At 45.5% G+C, this 20,963-nt stretch overlaps 3 protein-coding genes across 4 annotated transcripts; 2 read left to right on the forward strand and 1 right to left on the reverse strand.

Annotated features, from left to right (window-relative positions):
- The first annotated feature begins 2,096 nt into the window (after positions 1–2,096).
- On the forward strand, positions 2,097–3,098 carry LOC311343579 (fatty acid-binding protein, liver-type-like). Its single transcript, XM_084468467.1, has 4 exons — positions 2,097–2,244; positions 2,542–2,714; positions 2,830–2,922; positions 3,012–3,098. The coding sequence occupies exons 1-4, from the start codon at positions 2,178–2,180 to the stop codon at positions 3,060–3,062; spliced, it is 384 nt and encodes a 127-aa protein (XP_084324593.1). The 5' UTR covers positions 2,097–2,177; the 3' UTR covers positions 3,063–3,098.
- On the reverse strand, positions 3,095–9,245 carry smyd1b (SET and MYND domain containing 1b). Of its 2 annotated transcripts, XM_084468465.1 has the most exons (10): positions 8,957–9,245; positions 8,268–8,444; positions 7,738–7,951; positions 6,632–6,762; positions 6,376–6,414; positions 5,050–5,251; positions 4,110–4,202; positions 3,808–3,971; positions 3,456–3,624; positions 3,095–3,353 (listed from the first exon to the last, which is right to left on the reverse strand). In XM_084468465.1, exons 1-10 carry the CDS (start codon positions 9,076–9,078, stop codon positions 3,189–3,191), a joined length of 1,476 nt encoding a protein of 491 aa, XP_084324591.1. In that variant the 5' UTR covers positions 9,079–9,245; the 3' UTR covers positions 3,095–3,188. The 2 variants fall into 2 exon arrangements, with proteins under 2 accessions (XP_084324591.1, XP_084324592.1); XM_084468466.1 differs by lacking the exon at positions 6,376–6,414 and having other exon boundaries at positions 8,957–9,244.
- A 4,429-nt stretch (positions 9,246–13,674) lies between these two features.
- Positions 13,675–20,745, forward strand: lzts3b (leucine zipper, putative tumor suppressor family member 3b; the record flags this gene model as incomplete). The annotated part of the gene is made up of 7 exons (XM_084468855.1): positions 13,675–14,532; positions 14,956–15,417; positions 16,705–16,872; positions 17,765–17,893; positions 18,611–18,802; positions 19,278–19,508; positions 19,663–20,745. The coding sequence occupies 7 exons, from the start codon at positions 13,675–13,677 to the stop codon at positions 20,743–20,745; spliced, it is 3,123 nt and encodes a 1,040-aa protein (XP_084324981.1).
- Positions 20,746–20,963: the final 218 nt, after the last annotated feature.

A 20,963-nucleotide genomic window follows, 5' to 3' on the forward strand; every position in this document is an offset into this window, starting at 1 on the left:
AATCCTCTGCAGTGGGAATACATATTTGCAAACAAGATGTAAACCCTGCAAACTGTTACATCATGTTACGTGATGTTACATACATAGGCCAAAAATACAACATATGGTCCTAAAAATTAATTTAAAACAACAATTTAGAATGATTTCTATTCATAGTCATTATACATTTATTTATTAAATTAGTTTTAAAGCTCTATAGTGTATTGTCTTGCCTATATCCAGTTGCTGTTTCTTTGGCTATTTGAAGGCTGAAAGGAATTGGCATCTCCTTGAAAGACCCTCTTTGACTCCACTTGAAATATCCCTGATGCAACAATCGTTACAATCATTGACAGCTATCACCTTTGACCGGCCTCCAATATCACTGGTTGGAGTCATCTGCAATAAGCCTCAGATCAGATCTTAGCTCCATTATGATACAATCTTTTTGAATCAAATCCAGCCACAATCACTGCATACTCACGCCCATTGCTGGCAGATGCTTTAAAGTTTATTGTTTTCAGGCTTTTATTTGACCCTCTTACTAATGATTATACTTCGATAGAGTCATCAACAGACTGCCATTCTACTTGAGACAGGCATTATTTAAATGAAATGCATAAAGTATTAATTACTTGTTGGTGTTTTGTCATTTGTATTTAATCTGAGTTAAAACAAAGAGATAATTGGTGAGATTTAGGAAACGGAACAAAACTTTGGTATTTGGTTTTAGCTTGACATCTCAAGCCCAATTTGCAAATGTGTTTACTTGTATTATAAGTAAGTAATAAGTAATAAGAAGCAGTTAAACATGAGCTCACAGATTTGTCTGGTTCAAAGGCTAACTTGGTAAGGGTTAGGCAAAAAAACTACTTGGTTAGGCAGGAAGCACTCTTTTCTGGTAGATTTCTGGTAGACAGCCCTTTCTGGCAGAAATGTTTCTATGAACATGAACAGAAAACATCTCCTGCTGCTGAGATGTACAGCAGCTCATGCTTGATTCCTTCAGTGACAGAGATAACAACATTTTAATGTGGTGCCCCCCCCCACTGGTTGTCAGTGGTTGCTGCCCCTGGGAACGGGCCCAAGTGCCCTTATGGATAATCCGGCCCTGACGATGAGGCAATGTTGGAGAAGTGGCCGGGTGAAATCATGTTGACCTTTACAAGCATTTGGAAATATTTGGAAATGTTGACATAAATGTTACTGCATGGGCTCTCCTGTTTGTTTTAAGGGTTACTAGAAAAAGGTTTCTTCTGCCTTTTGCCAAACCTGCTGGAATTGAATCTCCCAAAGACCTTTAAGTAAGATTGTTCACATATACTCAATAATCGTAATATACAATTTTAGAGACCGTTGATACCAAGTAGGAATAGGTGAATTTGGCTAGGAATCGTCAACAAATTACGATCCTATCCATATGCTTATAAATAGTGTGACAATGTTGTGAAAGTCACAGACAAAGCTAGTAGTTTATAGATGCAAACCAACAGTTTCGACATTAGAACAAATAATAACAGGGGCAGGAAAGGCAAGGGACAAAAGTTTCTGTAACAGGAAAGACAGAAGGAAAGGAGGACAGAGGGTGTTATAAAAAACAAGAAACAAAAGGGCAAAGGGCAAAGCAGAACAGAGGAGGAGGGGAGGACAGAAGGATAAGAAGAGGAAAGGGAGAAGAGAGGGAGGGCACAAGAAGTGAAGCCAAGAAGTGTTTCTGTGTCTTATCAGCAGCTTAAAGTATGCCAACATGATCCGTGACCCAGTGAAACGTAACTGTAACTACAAATGCTATTCAAGTAAATGCGTCCATGTGTTTTTATATTCATATTGGTGTCATTCCTACCGCATAAGGAAGCACACTAGCGCTGGATTTGCTGACCATTGGTATTGGTTCATAGTGGCATGGCCATCGTTAAGATACAGCCACTATTGTTTCACTGAAGTTTTGCTTCCTAAATATAGGTTGCCCTCATCTCTCGTATAGTCACACTCTGAATGTAAATATGATACAGCCACTGTCCACGCCATCATTAACTCATCCTTGTTATCGTGCTCTACTTTGAGCCCACCAGGGGAAGGGGGCTGGGATTACCTTCATTTGAAACAGCTGTGGTTAATCATTGTTTCAATGGGCTGACCAGAGTATAAAACGGGAGGGTGACCCGCTTTATCTTTTGCCTTAGTTGTCTTCCATCAACATGTCTTTCACTGGAAAATACCAACTTGAGTCCCAGGAGAACTTTGAGTCTTTCATGAAGGCAATTGGTAAGTTGAGAGCCATGTTGATTGTTCATGGTCATTAGGCTATACAGAGTGACCCCTCTCTTCGTCCCCATTGCTTAGCTTGCATGAATGTGACGGTATTTTTCATGTTTACTGGCTCAAATGAGCATCCAAGTAAGGATGTGTTACACTAGTCTGATGCACATAGAGAATAGTCTTGCTGTTCTAGGAACTGTCCTTGATACTATATAGCTTGCTTGTTATTTGTTGCTACACTAGGTCACAGGAACTCTTTCTTGTGGCATTTATCCTGATTTGGTTGTGTTCTTTTGTGACTAGGTCTCCCTGATGAGCTCATCCAGAAAGGCAAGGACATCAAGAGTATTTCTGAAATTGAAGAAAATGGTGACAATTTCAAAGTGACAGTCACCACCGGCTCTAAGGTCCTCGTCAACACCTTCATCATCGGACAGGAAGCTGACCTTGAGACGGTCACCGGAGAGAAGATTAAGGTAGGCAATTGTCTGCTTCCTACCACAGCATCTGCTGTCTAGCTTTGACTTGGTCATCGTGTATTGCTACAATACCTCACTTGTATTGTACAACTTTTTTCTTTCTTTCTTTCAGGCTGTGGTCAAGCGTGAAGCAAACAAGCTGAAGGTCTCCCTCAAGGGAATCGAGTCTGTCACAGAATTGCTTGATGCCAACACTATTGTTAATGTAAGTAGGACTAATGGTCCTGATTTTCTCGTAGGCCTATTAATGGTGCACTGCGACAGTATTAACATTTATTTTCTTCTCTATTTCAGACCATGACTCTTGGTGGCATTGTTTACAAGAGGATCAGCAAACGCATGTAATGTCTTCCCTAATAAAAAAAAAATAAGCAAGCGGAACTTGGTGTAAGTTTATTATCTATTTGGGTATAGTGTGGGCTACAAAAGCAAGCGTTTGTTAAACAAAAGGGGTTGTATTGACTGCAATGTTCACTTCCTCCTGTGGAAGAGGTTCTTGATTCCGTCCTGTACAGAAACAGGCTCGTTCATCATGGTCATGGGTCGGTTCTTCAGCGCTGCTTCTCTCATGCTGTGGTAGACGTACTCGTTCTGCTTGAACATCCTGAACTCCATCTCGGTCTGCATGCGCATTGCCTGTGGAAGCGGACATCGATGGACTCTCAGTCAAGGTCGTTGAAGGGTATTGTAGTAAGCTTTGAGAGTTGTAAAGAGGGAGCGCCTCTCCTCCGGGCTTACCTCTAGGTCCTGACTGATGGGGTGAGTTGGTCCGTGGGTGACCATGAGAATTGCATAGGCCTTGCAGATCATCCCGTGCCCAACGTCTATTAACCCCGCCTGCCAGTGAGAGACTCCAGATCTCATGGTAGCCAAGCCCAGGGCAGCGTTGTTTGGGTGGTAAAGTTTGCTGTAAAGTTTGGATTTAGAGAATTTGTAATTTAGCGGAGAACCACAATTTAGCTGCACGTCTTGGGATAGTGGGAAAACAATTTAAATGTAGCTCTGGTTGGGGTAGAATGGAACTAGAACAAATGGCACAAATGATCAGGGAAATGGTCTTGAGTACAGTCCCTAAGTCCCTAATACTTACTTGTAGCCCTCAACCACTTTGCGGGAGAAATCTGCTGCATCATGAACAAACTGCAGATAGGCCTGCACCTCGCTCAGTGTGCTCCATAGCTTCAGAAGGTAGATGTGTGTGTCGACCAGCACTGGATCTGCTCTTTTAATGCAATCTCTGCACATGACGACCACCTGGGTTAAAGGATCCGTTCAGGAAGGCAGATATTAAGTATGCAGATCATATTAATGGAGGCAGAATGTCTGGAAAACACTTTTATAGAGAGAACAATTGTGCAATGAATTTGAATCTTTGACAACTGTGGCCATTACCTCATGATAGTCGCCACTCAAACGAGACTTGTTAATCTTCTCCAGAGTCTCACGGCAATAATCTGATACTTCCTTCACCTGCTCTTCAGGTATCTAACAAAAAAGAGGGTGTGGATTTGTCAAACCTTGACCATAGTTGCAACACATGTACTGTAGAATTCCAACACAAGTTGTTGCATGTTCTGAAAGCACACATTCAAAGGCACCGATAGTTTGTTGAGCCAAAGTCTAGGGAACATGATAACATAGCCTTGATAATCTTTACCTTCTGTCGAGTGCTAAAGTTATGACTGTAGCAAAGTCGACAAACTATAGGTCATCCCTCCTACTAGCGGCCACAGGGTATTGCATGCAAGGCTGTATTTCCAACCAGTTCTCCTAATCTTTATGGACTCCAAATCCCCTTATCTCTTTTTGGCTAACGGCTCTGTTTGATTGTGACACACAAAACACTTCCGATCATGTGGCACTAGCTGTAGCCAAATGATCATATCGCTGTCATGGATGTAGAGCGTAGTTTGTTAGTCTCTTATTGATGGCAAAGGGAGGTTTTCTCTGATGCCATCACTGCTAAAATATGCATGTATGTTTAGTTAAACCATGAGTGAAGAAAACTAATGTTTACCTCAATCATAACGGTCAACTGATAGAAAATATGTAAAGGGACATGTAGCTCAATGTAAGGCCTGTTAAGTCAATGTTTTTTGTGTTGTGATCTTGTACCATTACTGCAGTCTAAAGTTCTTAAATGGCAGCTCATGCTCTTTCTTAACAACCAGAATATAGGCCTATCAAGGGGGGTGTGGTTGCATGCAATGTGCATGTGTGCGTGAATATGTATGCATTAGCAATGTGCGTGTGAGTGCACAAGCGTACTAAATCATTTGAATTTCCCTTAGGGAGATTACAATTATTTAGTGTAAGTAGAAGTTGTTGGCACCTTGACGCCGTCCACGTCCACCTCCTTGCCAGCCATCTTCATGTCATCTTTGGTATGGTTCTTGCAGTGGTCACATGTGCAGTCGAAGAAGTACTGCGCTTTCAGGAGTTTCTGTCTGTCCTCTGACACGTTCAAGTAGTCCACGTAAGACACCGTCAGCTCCTCTCCCTCGGAGATCTTACCCAAGACACGCAGCTCGATCCTTTGAGGAACAGCACAAAGAAGAAATATTTAGAAGGATGAGAATCTGAATTGCATGGGCCTACTGACAAGCTTGATAGTTAGCCTGTTTACAGCTATAACAAAGTATTGAAACCTACTGTTCAGAAAATAATTGTACTTTTACTTTACTACTACATATTTAGATATGTATGGTCCTTTGATAGTAAAATGAAAATATCCTTAATCTCAAACCAACTACATTAATGTCGCAGTGTGTAACATTTAGACTAGCTTGTAGCTTAGAATAAACTGGACATATCTAGTCCATACTAGTTAATGGATACTGATTTCAATAATGTTATCAATAGAATCACAGCTATAACTCATGTATTTTACAAATAAATGGTGGCATCTTTTTTTTTTTTTTACAATAATACTATCTACAATCCCAAAACCCATTCCACTCACACCATCCAGCTATCCAAGCTACGCTATTTCACGTCACACAGTTGCAGAGGCAATTAGAGAGGACAGAACAGTTTTTTAGTTTTTTTTAATTCTGAAAATCCCGCTTACTTAGTGGGAGGGTCTCAATCTTACACATTGCGACTTTAAGACATATCTATATTATTGCAAGTAAATGTTTGCAATTACAAAATATTACTATTCTACAGCACAGATAGGTTAGAGTTAGCATTACATATACTGCTCACAAAGTTTTTATCAGTCTGGTTGAACTGTGAGACAAAAACCTTTTTGAAAAGTGAAAATGTGTGTTAACATCAAACACATTTTGTTCCAGGCAGGTACATCTATGTTATCTAAAGTAGCTTTAGAATGAGCTACATTAGCTAGATGACGGTTATAGACATTCAGCAGCATGCCAAAGGGGCTTTCAACTGGGACTAAAATAAGTCTGATGGATGATGGATGGATTGAAATGAGTATAGATGCGGTTATACGTCAATAGTTGTGAATGAACCATGAGAGTGAGGTTTTTATTTTCAATTTTCAACAAATATATATATCAATATTATATATATTATATATATATATATATATATGCGGAAACAGCTGTGACATATATATATATATAAATATATATAATATGTTTTTTTTGAGTGTTTGAATAGATTATACTTAAAAAGGGTTGAGGTGACGCACCTCGGTTGAGAGTGAAACATAGTATTCACAGCCGATTGACTGAAAGACAAACAGGAAGCATTTTACCCATGTTACCCAATCAAACTCTATACTCTCTCTCTCACGCACTCTCACACATATAAAGCTATCACACCAAAAACATACGTTTGTATGATAGATTAAAGATTCGGAATAGGATAATCATTCACAGCATCATAGATTCCCCATGACACATGACACACTTTGACGGAGTCCCCCACTGGGATGTGGTACGTACTTGCCGTGGTTGAGAATCACCGTGCAGTTGGGCCAGCAGTCGTGGTTCACCAGACATAGGTTGGGGAACAGGCCCACCCCGACCGCCTGCAGCCCCTTCTGATCGCTCACTGTGAAGCCGTTGCAGTTGACCTGGGGGGAAAAGGACAACGCTATGTTATTATATTATATAATAGCACCATTCCATGGGATGTTTGTGTGGGAAAAGGTGTAACGTGTTATTTTTTTCTATTGATGAGGAATAAATGGATTGAAAGAAGATGTACTCATTGTATCAATAAGTTTGCATTGTTTCCTATTGTTGTATTATTAATAATAATATGAATCATTTGTCAGCAACTGAATAAATGTCAATGATGGTCTGACTGTACGTTCAGACCAAAAGCTGTAAAGCGATACGAACGATAAATGCCCATTTACTTTCTATTAGACATGGCCGATAAAGCGATATGAAAGGCTTGAACGATAGCTGTAAAGCTGTAAATGAGAGTTGAAAATAGCTCAACTTTATGCAAAAAGCTATCAGCGATTTAGCTGTAAATGACCCAACAACCAATCAGAATGTATTGAAGAGCAAGATAGAACGTTCAAATGGTTCATTTGATGAGCGATAAGAGCGATAGAAATATTTTTGAGTTTTGAGCTATTCTGCGTTTTTGCATCTTTCGCTTTTGGTCTAAACATACAGTAACGTTTGTTAAATGGAATACCAAAATAGCAATTATTGCTTGCAATTCTGCCTCTATGATCTAATACCAAGAGTTTTAAAGGTGACATATTATACCACCAGGTGTGAGTTTGATTAGCCATTACAAGCCGTTTTGAAAATCTGCCTCTAGTGACATCACTAGTGGGCATGTCCGCCTAGATGTGTGCTGGATAGATCAGTCTACCAGCCTACCCAGTGGACTGTAGCAAACGTTACTCATCTATCCGTCATACATCTAGGTGGACACCCCACTTGTGATGTCAGAAGAGGAAGATTTTGTGACTTGCAGCGGCTAATCACACTCACACCTGGTGGTGTAATATGAAAAAAAAGGATAATAACATTGATGGGTACAGTGCAGTGCAGACTGTGAGAGCAGGTATCCATGGAGAACGCACCACCCCGAAGATATGGCAGAGGTCATCCACTGTGTGCTGCTTGCTTTTGCGCGGCCAGTAGTCCAGGAAGTTGTGGATGTCTACTTTGATCTCCTGCAGATCGTCGTCTGGCATGCCGAAGATGTGGTCCTCCAGCTCCTCCACGGTGGTCATCTGCGTGTCGGTCACCAGGCTGCCCTCCTTGTCCAGGCGCCACACGATACGCGCGGTCAACCTGTGATCCCCATGCACAACCAAACACGTATGACCAATTCATCTCATCCTCAGCCCCATCCTGCTTTCTTGCTTTCATTCTTGATACTGAGCGTTTCCTCTTCACAATGAGTCTGATTATGGCTGATCAGTTAAAGTTGGTTTCTTCGAATTAGACTACCAGTGTCAAACTAGGCTCTAATTGAAATATACTTTATTTTTATTTTGTCTGGATAAAGTCCAAATACCAACATCAATTGGGGGTTGCAATGCAGCTGACAGGACGATGACGTCGTCAAGGGAAGGTATGGGTGCGTTCCATTGATCCTCCTACTCACCGAATGCTTTCATTGGGGGCTTTGCCGTAGGTCTTGATGGCACCGCATTCGTCCTTGTGTTCTGCCCAGCCGGCACGCTGGCATGTGCGGTCGCAGTAGTGGGCAAATCTGCACTGACCACACCGCTGAAGCTTGGGCTGGCTGCGGAAACAGCTGTGACATATGCGTTCCGCCATACTGTTGAGTGAGATAGAAACAAACACAATGCTGCTCAGCCTTGTTGTTATGACAGTGCTACTACAGTCTGGGCATCGTGATGTTTACACAATTTGTTTTGTGGAAGGCACGCTAATTGGCTAAATGATTGCTCGCACATTAACACCGCTAATAATGGCCATTGCCGATGAACAGATGTGTCTTAATAACTTCCCCAGATTGTGCCTGGAAAGATCAACAACATTGAATGTCTTGGGATTTTAAACCTAAGAAAACCTAAGAAAAGTTGAAAAGGTTCAACTCCCCAACATTTCTTAAAGACTTGCTTTCATAGTGGTGCTGGGTACTAGTCCTGGTTAAACACAGATTCAAGGGACATTCCAGATGCTTCCGCTTTCCTAATCAGTCACTACTATAGCTGCAAATGAACACACACAGCCCCGACACACACTCACACACACACACACACACACACACACACACACACACACACCCTGGGCCCCCATGCATTTGCCCCGCCATAGGGGGCCTACCTGTCGAATACAACGGCAGCGAGGCTGGCCTCAGAGAACACCACGTCGCCGGCCCACATCTCCTTGGTGGCCTTGAGTCCCCTGCCCTTTCCTGGTGAGTCGAATATGGCGAAGGCCTCCATGATGTCTGTGGTGGTTGGTGGTGGTCCTCACAAAGACAGAGAGGTGTGCGGCGGTCTGCGGTCCGTCCGGCCAACAGGGGAAAAGAGAGCCAGAGGCTCTGGGGGGCTAAATTCGGCAGTTCTCACCGGTGTGTGTGCGCAAAGAACAACAGCTGGACATTCCAGCCCTGAGTTACTAAAATAGGGGTCCACTTCTTGAACTATACCATGAGGGGATAGGTAAGGGGGGAGCAGCATTTGGCTGATTCTAATTCCACGCCGCGGCTTTCATGAATAGACGACAGCCGAATAAGTGCATTGTAAACCACCTAACGTGTGTCTAGGATAAGACCATATGTGCAATGTTATCACTTTTTTCAAATGAAAGTAGAAAATGTGTCACTTTGTCTTCCCCATTAGAGTTGGTCGGTGCCAGATATTGGGGATCTATTTCTGTCCCTCAGTTGGGCCTGTCCGTCAGCAGTCAGCAATGGTGACGCTGGACAGCTGCTTGACGTTTGGCAGAGGCAGCTCCTCCTAATCTCCCCTATTCTAGCACTTTCCTTATCGTAGTAGCGCTCTCTCTCCTTTCCTCTCTCCCTCTCTCACTTAGAGTCAGGATCTCTCTCTCTCTCTCTCTCTCTCTCTCTCTCTCTCTCTCTCTCTCTGTAGAGGCCTGTTATTTACTAACACATGACACATTTACTAACACTACATTTCAATTGTAAATTCAGTTTAAAATGTAGGCTAAAGTGTGTGGTACATAATAATGCCAACAACCAGTGTAACATGAAATGATGTACATTTACAATGAGACAGACTTGAGTTGAGTCACACTTATTGTTTTTGTTTACATATTATAACAATGCATTTAGCACAATTTAAATTTTCAATATCCTGAAATAAAACACACATCTGTCCAAAAAAATCTAATATCAGTTAGGATATAAATCCAAAAATGTGATTTCTCTTAATGAAACATACTCCCTACTTTTCTTTAATATGGGTAGGCTACCCATGTTGTGAGTATGGCATGATTCTCAAAACAAGCAAGGTCTCTCTCTCTCTCTCTCTCTCTCTCTCTCTCTCTCTCTCTCTCTCTCTCTCTCTCTCTCTCTCTCTCTCTCTCTCTCTCTCTCTCTCTCTCTCTCACAGTGGAGGCCATGTCCCTAGCTGCCTGGCCCATGCAGCACAGCACCCTGACGGCCGGCAGCGCTGGCACATATGGACGAGATGTTGACCACTATTCGCCTCAGGCCGAAGCTCCCGGGAAAGACCCAGTGGATAGCTCACCATCAGGGAGAGGCAGGGATTCACCACGTCCAGGTTTGAGTAACCCTAGAGCCATTGGGAGACTTCACCCAATGCAGCCGGACGGAGACAGAGCATTGAACAGCGTTATAAACAGGGTGCGATTTGTCAAAAAACTAGATGGGGGGGATGTTTTTTTTTAATCATGAAAAAATAGGCAATCAACAGGCCTTTTTTTTTCTTTTTAAGTTAATGGTAGGCCCTATTAGCCTACATTTCGAACAGTTGAACATTCATCTTTAATGCAAACTAAAAAAGGCATGAAACATCCCTCCCATCCCCCCCAACAAATCGCACCCTGGTCATAAATGAGTGTTCCTCTCACCAGTGTTATTAAGGACACAGCACGTGGTCCATGTCCTGACCACCCTCCGGCTGGGCCACGCTCCCAGGTCTGCAGCTATGCAGTGCACCAGAAGCCCCCTGGGCCGGCCTGACCATCTCCTCCATGGGCTGCTGGAGCACCAGTCCAGTCTGAGGACCCGTACCCAGCCTGCAACCTGCACCCACCGGAGGAACGGGTGGTCTCACAGAGGGGAGATTCTTTCAGTCGTAGTCATTCTTTATTTTGTTCTTTCATTGTGTTATTCTTTCATTGTGTCAATCTTTCATTATTTCATCGTGTCATTCATTCGTTCTGTCGTTCCTTAGTTTTTCATTATTTTATTGGGTTATTCTTTCATTCTTTCATTGTGTCATTCAATCATTGTTTCAATCTTTCTTTCAATCGTTCATTCAGTCACCCAGTCATGCAGTCTTTGTTTCCTTTCTCCTTTCTTTCTTACTCACTACAACTCACCACATAAACAACTAATCAACCATATAGAGTATATCAACTAATCAGTCAAATCTGACTTATTTTTTCCTTCTTTCTCTTGCTTTCTTTATTTCTTTCTATTTCTCTCTGTCTTTCATTCTTCCTGAGTGCCATCTTCTACAGCAACATCAATATCATGTATCGACAGGTGCGCAAGTTTTCATCCCTGGCCCTTTGAGGCCTCTTGTGATGACGCAGAAAGCCCAGCCTAACACATGCTGAAATTTGTGATCCACTACTGATAACACATTTGGAAAAAAATATTTTTCATATTAGGCTGAATGACACATTGAAACTGTTGTGAAAACTGTTTGGTTGGGCCAGATCTCAGAGCAAATGCATTTGTTCTCTTATTTACTCTTAATAGGTCTCATATTCTCTAACATTAAAAGGCCTATCTGAAATTCACAAATGTTGTGATTTTTTTTAGATGATCAACCATTCACTGCACATTTTGAAGTGGTCTGCGAAAGAACACCAACTGTATGCAACAACTTCCAGATCATCAATCGAACGTAGTGCCACATGTTAGGCAGCAGACAGTTAATGTCCTTCCTTCAAACATTTCCTAAATGAAGCAACAGAGGGCGCTAAACGTATATATGGTATGGTATATTATGCTAAATATATTCTGAATGTGTTGCTGCCTGCTTCTCATTTGATTTATTAGGATGAATATAGAAATGAATGAGCAATCAAAAGGTTAACAGCTAAGATTAAAGATTTGAGCAAATTACTGTGTTACAGACATAATCCTTGGTTCACGATCATCTTTCTTAGTGGTGAGGTGACAACATCTGTAGGCCTAACGTTGTAAGGGGCTGCCCTCTTGTGGAACAAAATAAAATAATTGTAAGTATAAGCCTATATACAGATTATTACGGTGAATAGTAGTAGGCCTAGTCCTGCAGTGTAGGCGGATCATGGTTTCAATATTATCGGCCCATCCAAACAATCATCCATCCATCCATCCATCATTCTCTCCTATACTGATTTTAAGAACACCTCGGCCTCCGTAGGCTTAACTGGATGAGCGCCAAAAGTGGGCGTATCCTGCAGCCAGAGGGGCGGTGCCAGAGGTGGGTGTGTGTCTCAGCTGATGCGCGCATCAACCGACCGACTCCATCATCAGCATCCGACGCTGACAGACAGTGGGGACAGAATCTAAAATATTGTCGACATATTATGACAATTTGAGATCATTCTCAAGCAACGCGACAAAGGCTTTCCGCGCCGCTCTTGACAATACCGTTCGCTGGGGCTGCCATCTCGAAAACCGCGGAGCTGCAAATAGTGAGTAGCCTTTGATGATAGACTGATGATGATACAGTCGGTAAATCAAAGCGACTGCATGATACAGCCGTCAATGACACAGTGGATTTGAGCGGTTTATGCACGAAACACATGATCGTTCAAGTCTATATCTTAAATGACTGTTTTAAGTCGCAGTCGTTGGTTGGGTGCATGATGCGGATTGTGCTAAAGCCGCCCTTGCCGCCCAGGGATGCAGAGAGAAAGAGAGATGGGGAGAGAGAGATGGAGATGGAGAGAGAGAGAGAGAGAGAGAGAGAGAGAGAGAGAGAGAGAGAGAGAGAGAGAGTCGTGAGGGGAGGGGGCTGAAGCAGAGCGGCAGAAAGATAGGCAGTGTATTTTTACTACTACTACTATTCACCCAAGTGGAAATAAACCTCTAGTAGATGGGTAGAGGAGGCTAAACCCAGTGGCCTGGCTGCGCTTCTCTCACCCCCTCTCTCTCTTTCTCTCTGCCGCCGGAACGTCATTTATGCTATTATGCCATTAGAGAGCAAACACATACACGTACACACACACAAACACACGGAGGTTATATATAAACGCACACATGTGATGATGATGATGATGATGATGATGATGATGATGAAGATGATGATGATGATGTGGGTCCCGTTGTTTCATTAATTACATTATTTAGTGAAGAGGTAATAGTAGGCTATAGGGTACATGCTATCTCTTATAGAATCACCACACATCACATTCAACTCCTGCTGTGTGGGTTCAAATGCAATACAAAATAGATCCACCAACACACACTCAAACACATGCACATACAAATACAGAAACACATGCATAGACAAATTTTCAAAATGGGTTAGACACATTTTGATAGTGAGAAAGAGCTATATCCATATATGGTTTTAATCACCTGGGCCAGCGCAAATTTAATTAAAAAAAAAATGCCTCATTTTGTGTTCAAAGCGCTTTTATGTTGTTAATCACTTCAGACTCATTGGCCCATCCTATTCTGGGAGGACGCGCCGGACCTGCTGTGTAACTACTTCCACTGTCGTATAACCCACTGTTTTTTCTGTGTCTCTCTAGTGTGTGTGCCCCCACTACCTGCATTAGGTTGTGATGACCCACACTACTTCCAAGTGTGATGTGTGTGTGACCCTACCCTTCAAACCCTGACTCCTAACCTTTCATCCCTGACCTTTGACCCCCCCCCTGCTATGGGCAGTGTTGGGAGTGGGGTGGCCGGAGAGCAGGAGTTTGCCATGAAGTCAGTGGGCACACGGACCACGCTGCCCCGGGCCCCCCCGCTCTCTCGCCGCTGTCCCGACCGGAGCTGCAGTGCCGAGCGGCTGCCGCGCCCCCCGGCCACTGTCTCCGATGGGACCGCCTCGAGCGACGAGCGGGGCAGCGTTAGCATTGGCACTGGGACTTGTACCGGGACCGACCGGCCCACGGAGACCGCCTCCTCCACCAACGCCACCGAGTGCACCGTGGCCGTGCCGTCCAACAGCAACGCCCAGATGGACTGTGGGAACATAGCGGGCCGGCGGGAGAGGGAGTGGGAGAGGGAGAGGCAGCGGGAGAGGGGCCGCGACCGCGACCGCGACCGAGACTGGGACCGGGAGCGTCTGGAGAGGGAGCGGGAGAGGGAGAGGAACCGCGAACGGGAGAGGGAACGGGTGGAGAGGGAGAGGCTGGAGAGAGAGCGGGAGAGGGAGAGGGAGAGAGCCAGGGAGCGGGAGCGGGAGAGGATCGAACGGGAGAAGATCGAGAGGGAACGGGAGAGGGAGAGGGAGAGAGAGAGGGAGAGAGAGAGGGAGAGACTGGAGAACGAGAGGATGGAAAGAGAGAGGGAAAGGGAGAGAGAGAGAGAAATGCACAGTGGTGGAGGCATAGACTCGTGCGGGAACTTTGTGAGCTTAGGAGCGAACGAGAAGAAGAGCGGAGGTATGAATCAACACCAACATAGAGAAATGGCGGCCGCCAGAGTGGACGGCGACACCAATCCGGCCAGTCAGAACCCTCCGAACCATAACCCTCCCAAGATACTTCCTGTTTCCGGGAAACTGGAGCAGGTAATTACTGGCTTACTGAGCTGGATGAACTGTCAAATCTGTTGCTTTTTTGATTTAAAAATAAGTACAGCTTGTTGACTCCAAAACTTTTGGTCAGGGCTCTGTTTGCATAAGATAACATTGTTATCTCGATCCATCACAGTGCTCAATGTAACTACTGAGTAATATAGTTTGAGTTGACCAATAATCATCTACATTTCTGTCCCGAATTTTCCCCCACTACCTCTCACTCGCTCTCTTTTTTGTGCCTCTTGTTTCTCTCTCTCTACCTTAACCGCTTTCTTCTCCTCTCTCCCTTGCTCACTCTCTTTCACTCTCTCTCTGTCCCCCTCTCTCACCCTCTCTTTTTCCATCCCTCTCTCTCCGTCCCCCGTCCCCCTCTTGCTTTGTCTCCCCTCCCTCCCTCCCTCCCCCCCCCTCCAGAACAACTCGGGGCTGGTCCGTCCTTCAGCCTTCAAGCCGGTGGTCCCCAAGAGCTTCCACTCCATGCAGAACCTGGTGGTCCAGTCGGGGGGCGCGGGCGGCGAGGGCAAGGCAGACGGGAGGAGCGAGGGGATGGGCGAGGGCAGGAGCGGCAGGCGAGGCAGGGACGGTGGCGGGGAGGCAGGGGGGGAGGTCCCTGAAGCGCTGCTCTTGGACCAGGACAGCCCCATCCGGGTCGGGAGGAGCGAGGGAGGGCCCATGAGCAACGAGATGGCCCAGGGAGGGATGTCCGACTCGGGGCGGAACTCCCTGACCAGCCTGCCCACCTACACGGGCTCTGGGTCGGGGTACGGACCCCCGGCTGTGCTGGGGCCCCTCAGTGCGTCCACCAGCCACATCAACAGGCTGGGCACGGCAGGGGCGGCCGCTGGGCTGGAGAAGCTGGAGAAGCCCGGCTACCAGGTAGGACCACACACCCTTGTACACACACATGGACTTGATGTAGTACTGCATACCTGCAGCAAGTTGTACACACACCACATAGTCACAAGGTAGACCTATATTAAATACAATGTAGGACTATACACTGGAAATAGGTAGTACTACACACATTTACAAGGTAGAACTACACACCTACACAATGTAGTAGGTGGTTAGCACTGCTGCTAGGGTTTGTATGTTCTCCCCGTGTTCATGTGGGTTCCCTCCAAAGGGTTCAGGTTCCCCCCCACCCCCACATTACAATACCTTTGAGTTAACCCTCCTGCCCTGTCCATAACCAAGGCAAGGGCCCTACACCTGGAGCTGATACCCAGGGGCCACCCTGTGAGGCAGGCTGCCACTGCTTATAGAGAATGGGTTATATGCAATATATTTCCCCATCTGGATTAATAAAGTATATCATTATCATTTTCATTATCATTATTACTGCACAATACACAATACAGCAAGTAGTATTACACACTTAGTACTACGCATATAACCCAGGACGAATCAAGTCATCATATACACAACTAAAATAAATTTGAATTGACTGTAAAATATTTTAATGGAAATGTTAAGTCTTGATATTATTATTATTAAATTGATATTATCATGTTTAGTTCAATTCATTGAGACAGCCTTGTTTCAAAATAAATAGGGGGCATTGTTGGTATGAGCGATTTGTACGGATGTGGTTCGTTTGCAAGTTCTGTATATTGAAACAACATGGGCCTTATTCACCTAGCCGCCATATTGGTTCTAAATGCTAGCTGGGTGTTGGAAATTGAATGCCGCATTCAGTTCACCCCTCCGGCAAGCGTATAGTAACGAGATGGAACAAATATAGCCGCTAGGGAAATAAGGTCTTTAGGGCTAGAACCGTGTGACGTCACACCGCCATTGCCACCATCAAAATGTAAGTTATTATGTTGCTAGTAATGTTTTTGTTTTGTATTGTTTTCGTTGTGTAGTAATTAATCGTGAAATGATTTGTCATTACGGGGAGACATCCTTGTGTCTGAATCTGCCACGGCGTTTCTCATGTGAGATGTAGCAAAAAAAGTTTCAATAGCCTAGGTGACAGTATATTTACGTTAATTAAGGATTTTACAGTACTGGTGAGTCCTCTCAATATTGGTGGCATATCGCCAACAAAAACTCCCATGATGCATTCTGATGTACAGGCCCTATCGTGCATGTCTGTGTGTGGATCAAACCGTGGGTGAAGGCAACGCTCCTGACACCTGTTCTCCGTTCTCTTCTCAGAACGGCCTCAGCGCCTCGGACAGCGGTCGCTCCTCCTCGGGAAAGAGCTCCTCGTCCTATCAGAGGCTGAGCCACCTGAGTGACGCCCCGGCGCCGCTACGCCCCTCCCCTTCCTCCGATGACATCATCCAAGACCTGGAAGACAGGCTGTGGGAGAAAGAGCAAGAGGTGAGATGACCGGCTGGAACACCCTGGTCTCAGATGCAAACCACACCAGGTAGTCACAGGTGTATATGTGACCAAGTAGAAAGTGTGCCACTGTGGTCCCCTTATGATAAATAAATATAAGGAGCACATTAACTTTGCAAATGAGGCTCATAATATATAATATTATAAGGATGTATAACAGTATGAAAATAATTAGAAAATGATTCCAGACTACGCAAATTTATAATGATAATGCTACGAATGCATAGTTAATGTAAAAAAGATAGATATGTCCTATATACTGTCCTATATAGACAAATCTTGCGAAGCATAGGCCACTCTTGCTAAGCTGGGGCATTGCAGGCTTACTGTTAAGTGTCCATCTTCAAAACGTTCTTATTACTATTTAGGATTATATAGGAGAATCTTTTATTCAAAGCAAATTAGAGTGAATTCAGATACAGGGTTATTTAGAGCCTGTAGGGCTTCCATAAGGATGCTTACAGGTAGCTTGTGGATATAGGAACTCAAACAGAGCCTAGCACCCTGGCCACTACGCTGCCCTTCTTCCCCATAGGTGCCCTGGTGCCTGCTTACAGTATTCAGTAGTGCACATTTTAAGTCAGAATACGTATCAATAATATTTAATATACCTATATATACCTATATATATACCTTCTGCTATGACCACATAAGAAAAGAAGGGTAAAAAAAATAAAAATAAACTAAACTAAACAAAATAAACGAAATGAATAATTGGTGATAATAATGTGAGCCTTTTCAGGAGAATGTTATATCCAAAGCGACTTACAGTGAATTTAGATATCATTTAAAGCCGTCAGGGGGTCAAGTCGAGGACCCTGGCCTCTACGCTGTCCTTCATCCCCAAACGCATCGTGGTGTCTGCTCACAGGTGCAGCACATCCGCCGTAACCTGGACCAGAGTGAGGCGGCCATCATCCAGGTGTTTGAGGAGAAGCAGCGTGTCTGGGAGCGCCAAATGGACGAGCTGAGGCAGAACTATGCCTCACGCCTGCAGCAGGTGAGGGCACACATGCACACACACACACACACACACACACACACACACACACACACACACACACACACACACACACACACACACACACACACACACACACACACACACACACACACACACACACATATTCATGCACACAGACATGCACACCCACAGACACATGCAAACTCACACATACACTGACATTGGTCACGTATAGGCATGCATGCGGAGCACCCACATACAAATCACGTATGATTCGATTAGATAATATTTTATTGTCATTGCATACTAAAACATAACAAAAACGTAGTTTAGCGACAATCCACTCCAGAACGATTTATATAATACATTATATATTTATAAAACACATATTTTGGGAAATACTCTTAATATTTGTCCACAGCAAGAAGAAATTATATTGCATAATATAGTTTGGATGACTTCCTGAAAGAGGGTTTTATACTGAGCTAGTGAGTTGAGTTGTAGAGTTAACATGATTTGCATACACATACACAGGTTTCCTGTGGAATGCCACACAGGGGAATACTCCTCCCTTGGCCATTGTTTTGGCATTTACCTCATTGTTGGAGTTAATCTCCAAGTCCACCACTACTGCTACCTATGGCTCCTGATAGTACGGAACACGTGGCATATGACAGATCTCCCCAGACAGATCTAAAGAAAATACTGCATACTATACTGCATACAATACTCCCGTCTTTATTTATTCTGCAGGTGACCCGCCGGGCCCAACGCTCCCAGACCGCCCTGCAGGCTCAGATCACTCGGCTGTCCCAGGACAAGAGGCGGCTCCAGGAGGAGATGGCTGCCCTTCTGGCCCAGAGGGAGGAGCTGGAGAGGAAGTGTCTGGACTACAGGAAGGAGCAGGCGGACATACTGCCCCGTCTGGAGGAGACCAAATGGGAGGTGAGATGTTTGCATCTTTTTTTTGGAGAAGCTGCTTTTGAGCACCTGCTGCTCAGGTAGGCAAAATCATAGAAATTCAACAGGAAGGAAATAGTGAAATTGTGATCCCATTTTTCTTTCCGTGAACCCATTTAGCAGACATATCGTGAGAAACTGTTAATATGTTTGATGCAATTCACTGAGAAGCCGGAAGGGGTTAAGCACCCCCTACAGGTAGACGGCGGACAATGGGGTTGGAACCCAGAACCTTCTGAATGGGAGTCAAACCACTAAACCACTAGACTAGACTATCCAGCCCATGTAGATCAAAGGTATCCTGTACCTACCTGTGTTATCTTCATGTACAACATAACGGTGCTATCTACATCTGAAGTTCACCAATGCACATTTTGAGTCAGAATACGTATCTGTAATAGTGAATAGACTTATAACCATCCCTTCTGCTCCGTCTGCTCCTTCCTCCGTGTGGTGGCAGGTGTGTCAGAAGGCCGGTGAGATCTCGCTGCTCAAGCAGCAGCTGAGGGAGAGCCAGGCGGAGGTGACCCAGAGAGCCGGGGAGATGGTGGCCCTCAGGGGCCAGCTGAAGGAGCTCAACGCCCAGCTGAGGGAACGGGAGGATGCCATGCTCAGTCTGAAGGACTCATACAGCTCCAAGAGTCGCGATCTGGAGAAGTGCGAGGGAGAGCTTCGAAGGACTCTCTCCGAGGTAAGATGATGTGTATTGCTAACGTAGGGTTTGCCGACTGAATGTAAATGCACGCAATGGGCATTAATAAGCACGGTCAGACATGTACACAACCACCCAGAGACTGCTACAAAATGGCCATTTGACAAGGGGGACATTTGATCCTTTCCTGTAGGTGTCTATGCTCCGGGAAAAACTGGGTGTCTTCGAGGCAGAGGTGCTCAGTTTGAAGCGTGCTCTGAGTGAGGTGGGCAGGGGACATGAGATCTCCATGGCTCCCAACTTGGCCGCGGCGGGGCTCCTGCCCCCATGGGGGATGATGCACTGCCCGAGGAGCTCCTCTGATTCCTCCTCCGGCGCTCTCAGCTCCACGTCAGACAACCTGCTCAGCCTGCAGAGCGATGAGGCCAAAGCCCAGCGGCAGGAGGCTCAGAGGCAGGAGAGGCAGCAGCGCGAAGAGGCCCAGTGGCGAGAGGCTCAGCATCGCCAAGACGCCCACATCAGCCAGGACCTGCACATGCGCCAAGAGGCCCAACTCCGCCAGGAGGCCCAAGTCCGTCATGAAGTCCAGCTCCGTCAGGAGGCCCAAATGCGTCAGGACGCTCAAATGCGCCAAGAAGTCCAGCTCCGCCAGGAGGCCCAGCTGCGTCAGGAGGCCCAGCACAGACAGGAAGGACAACTGCGTCAAGAGCTGCAACTACGACAGGACAGCCAATTGTGCCAAGAGCTGCAGCTCCGCCAGGCGGGGGACGAGGCCGGGGACCTGCGCAGGCAGCTGGAGCAGCTGCAGGCCACGCTCAGGCTGGAGCGCCAGCAACGCGAGCGTCAGGCCCTGAACTTTGATCAGGAGAGACACACCTGGCAGGACGAGAAGGAGCGGGTTCTGAAGTACCAGGCGCAGCTGCAGCTCAGCTACGTGGAGACGCTGCAGAAGAACCAGGCCTTGGAGAAACGCATGGGGCAGATGGGAACCAAAGTGGCCACCACCACCACCACCATCACCACCACCTCGGCCACGCCCTCCACCTCCACCTCTGGCTCTCCTCCTCCACTCCCGCCGCCACCACCACCAGCACCACCACCACCAGCAGCACTTTCCCCTCTATCCTCCCAGGCCACAGCTTCCCTCCAGTCCCCCATCGCATTGACCCTCTCGCCACCGTGTGAGGACCAGAAGGGCCCGCCTTCGCTCCACCAGCTGGCCCCGCCCTGGGTGGGACCCACACGCCTGGAGAGGATAGAGTCCACTGAGATATGAAGACCGCATACCAACAACAAACAGTAATGAATACACCCAGATATAAGGCCTACCATCGAAACAACATCACGGCAAACAACAGAACAACTTCTCTCATCTCAGTCTACAGTAAAAACAACAGTGTTCATGTAAATATACAACAACACATTTCAAAGATACACACGCCAAACAGCAACAAAGGCCTTCGTTAGAATGCTCCGTTGTCAGTGACCAGAAGG

This window comes from Micromesistius poutassou (genome assembly GCF_964030765.1).
Source record: "Micromesistius poutassou genome assembly, chromosome: 5".
In the NCBI taxonomy this organism is placed as follows: Eukaryota; Metazoa; Chordata; class Actinopteri; order Gadiformes; family Gadidae; genus Micromesistius; species Micromesistius poutassou.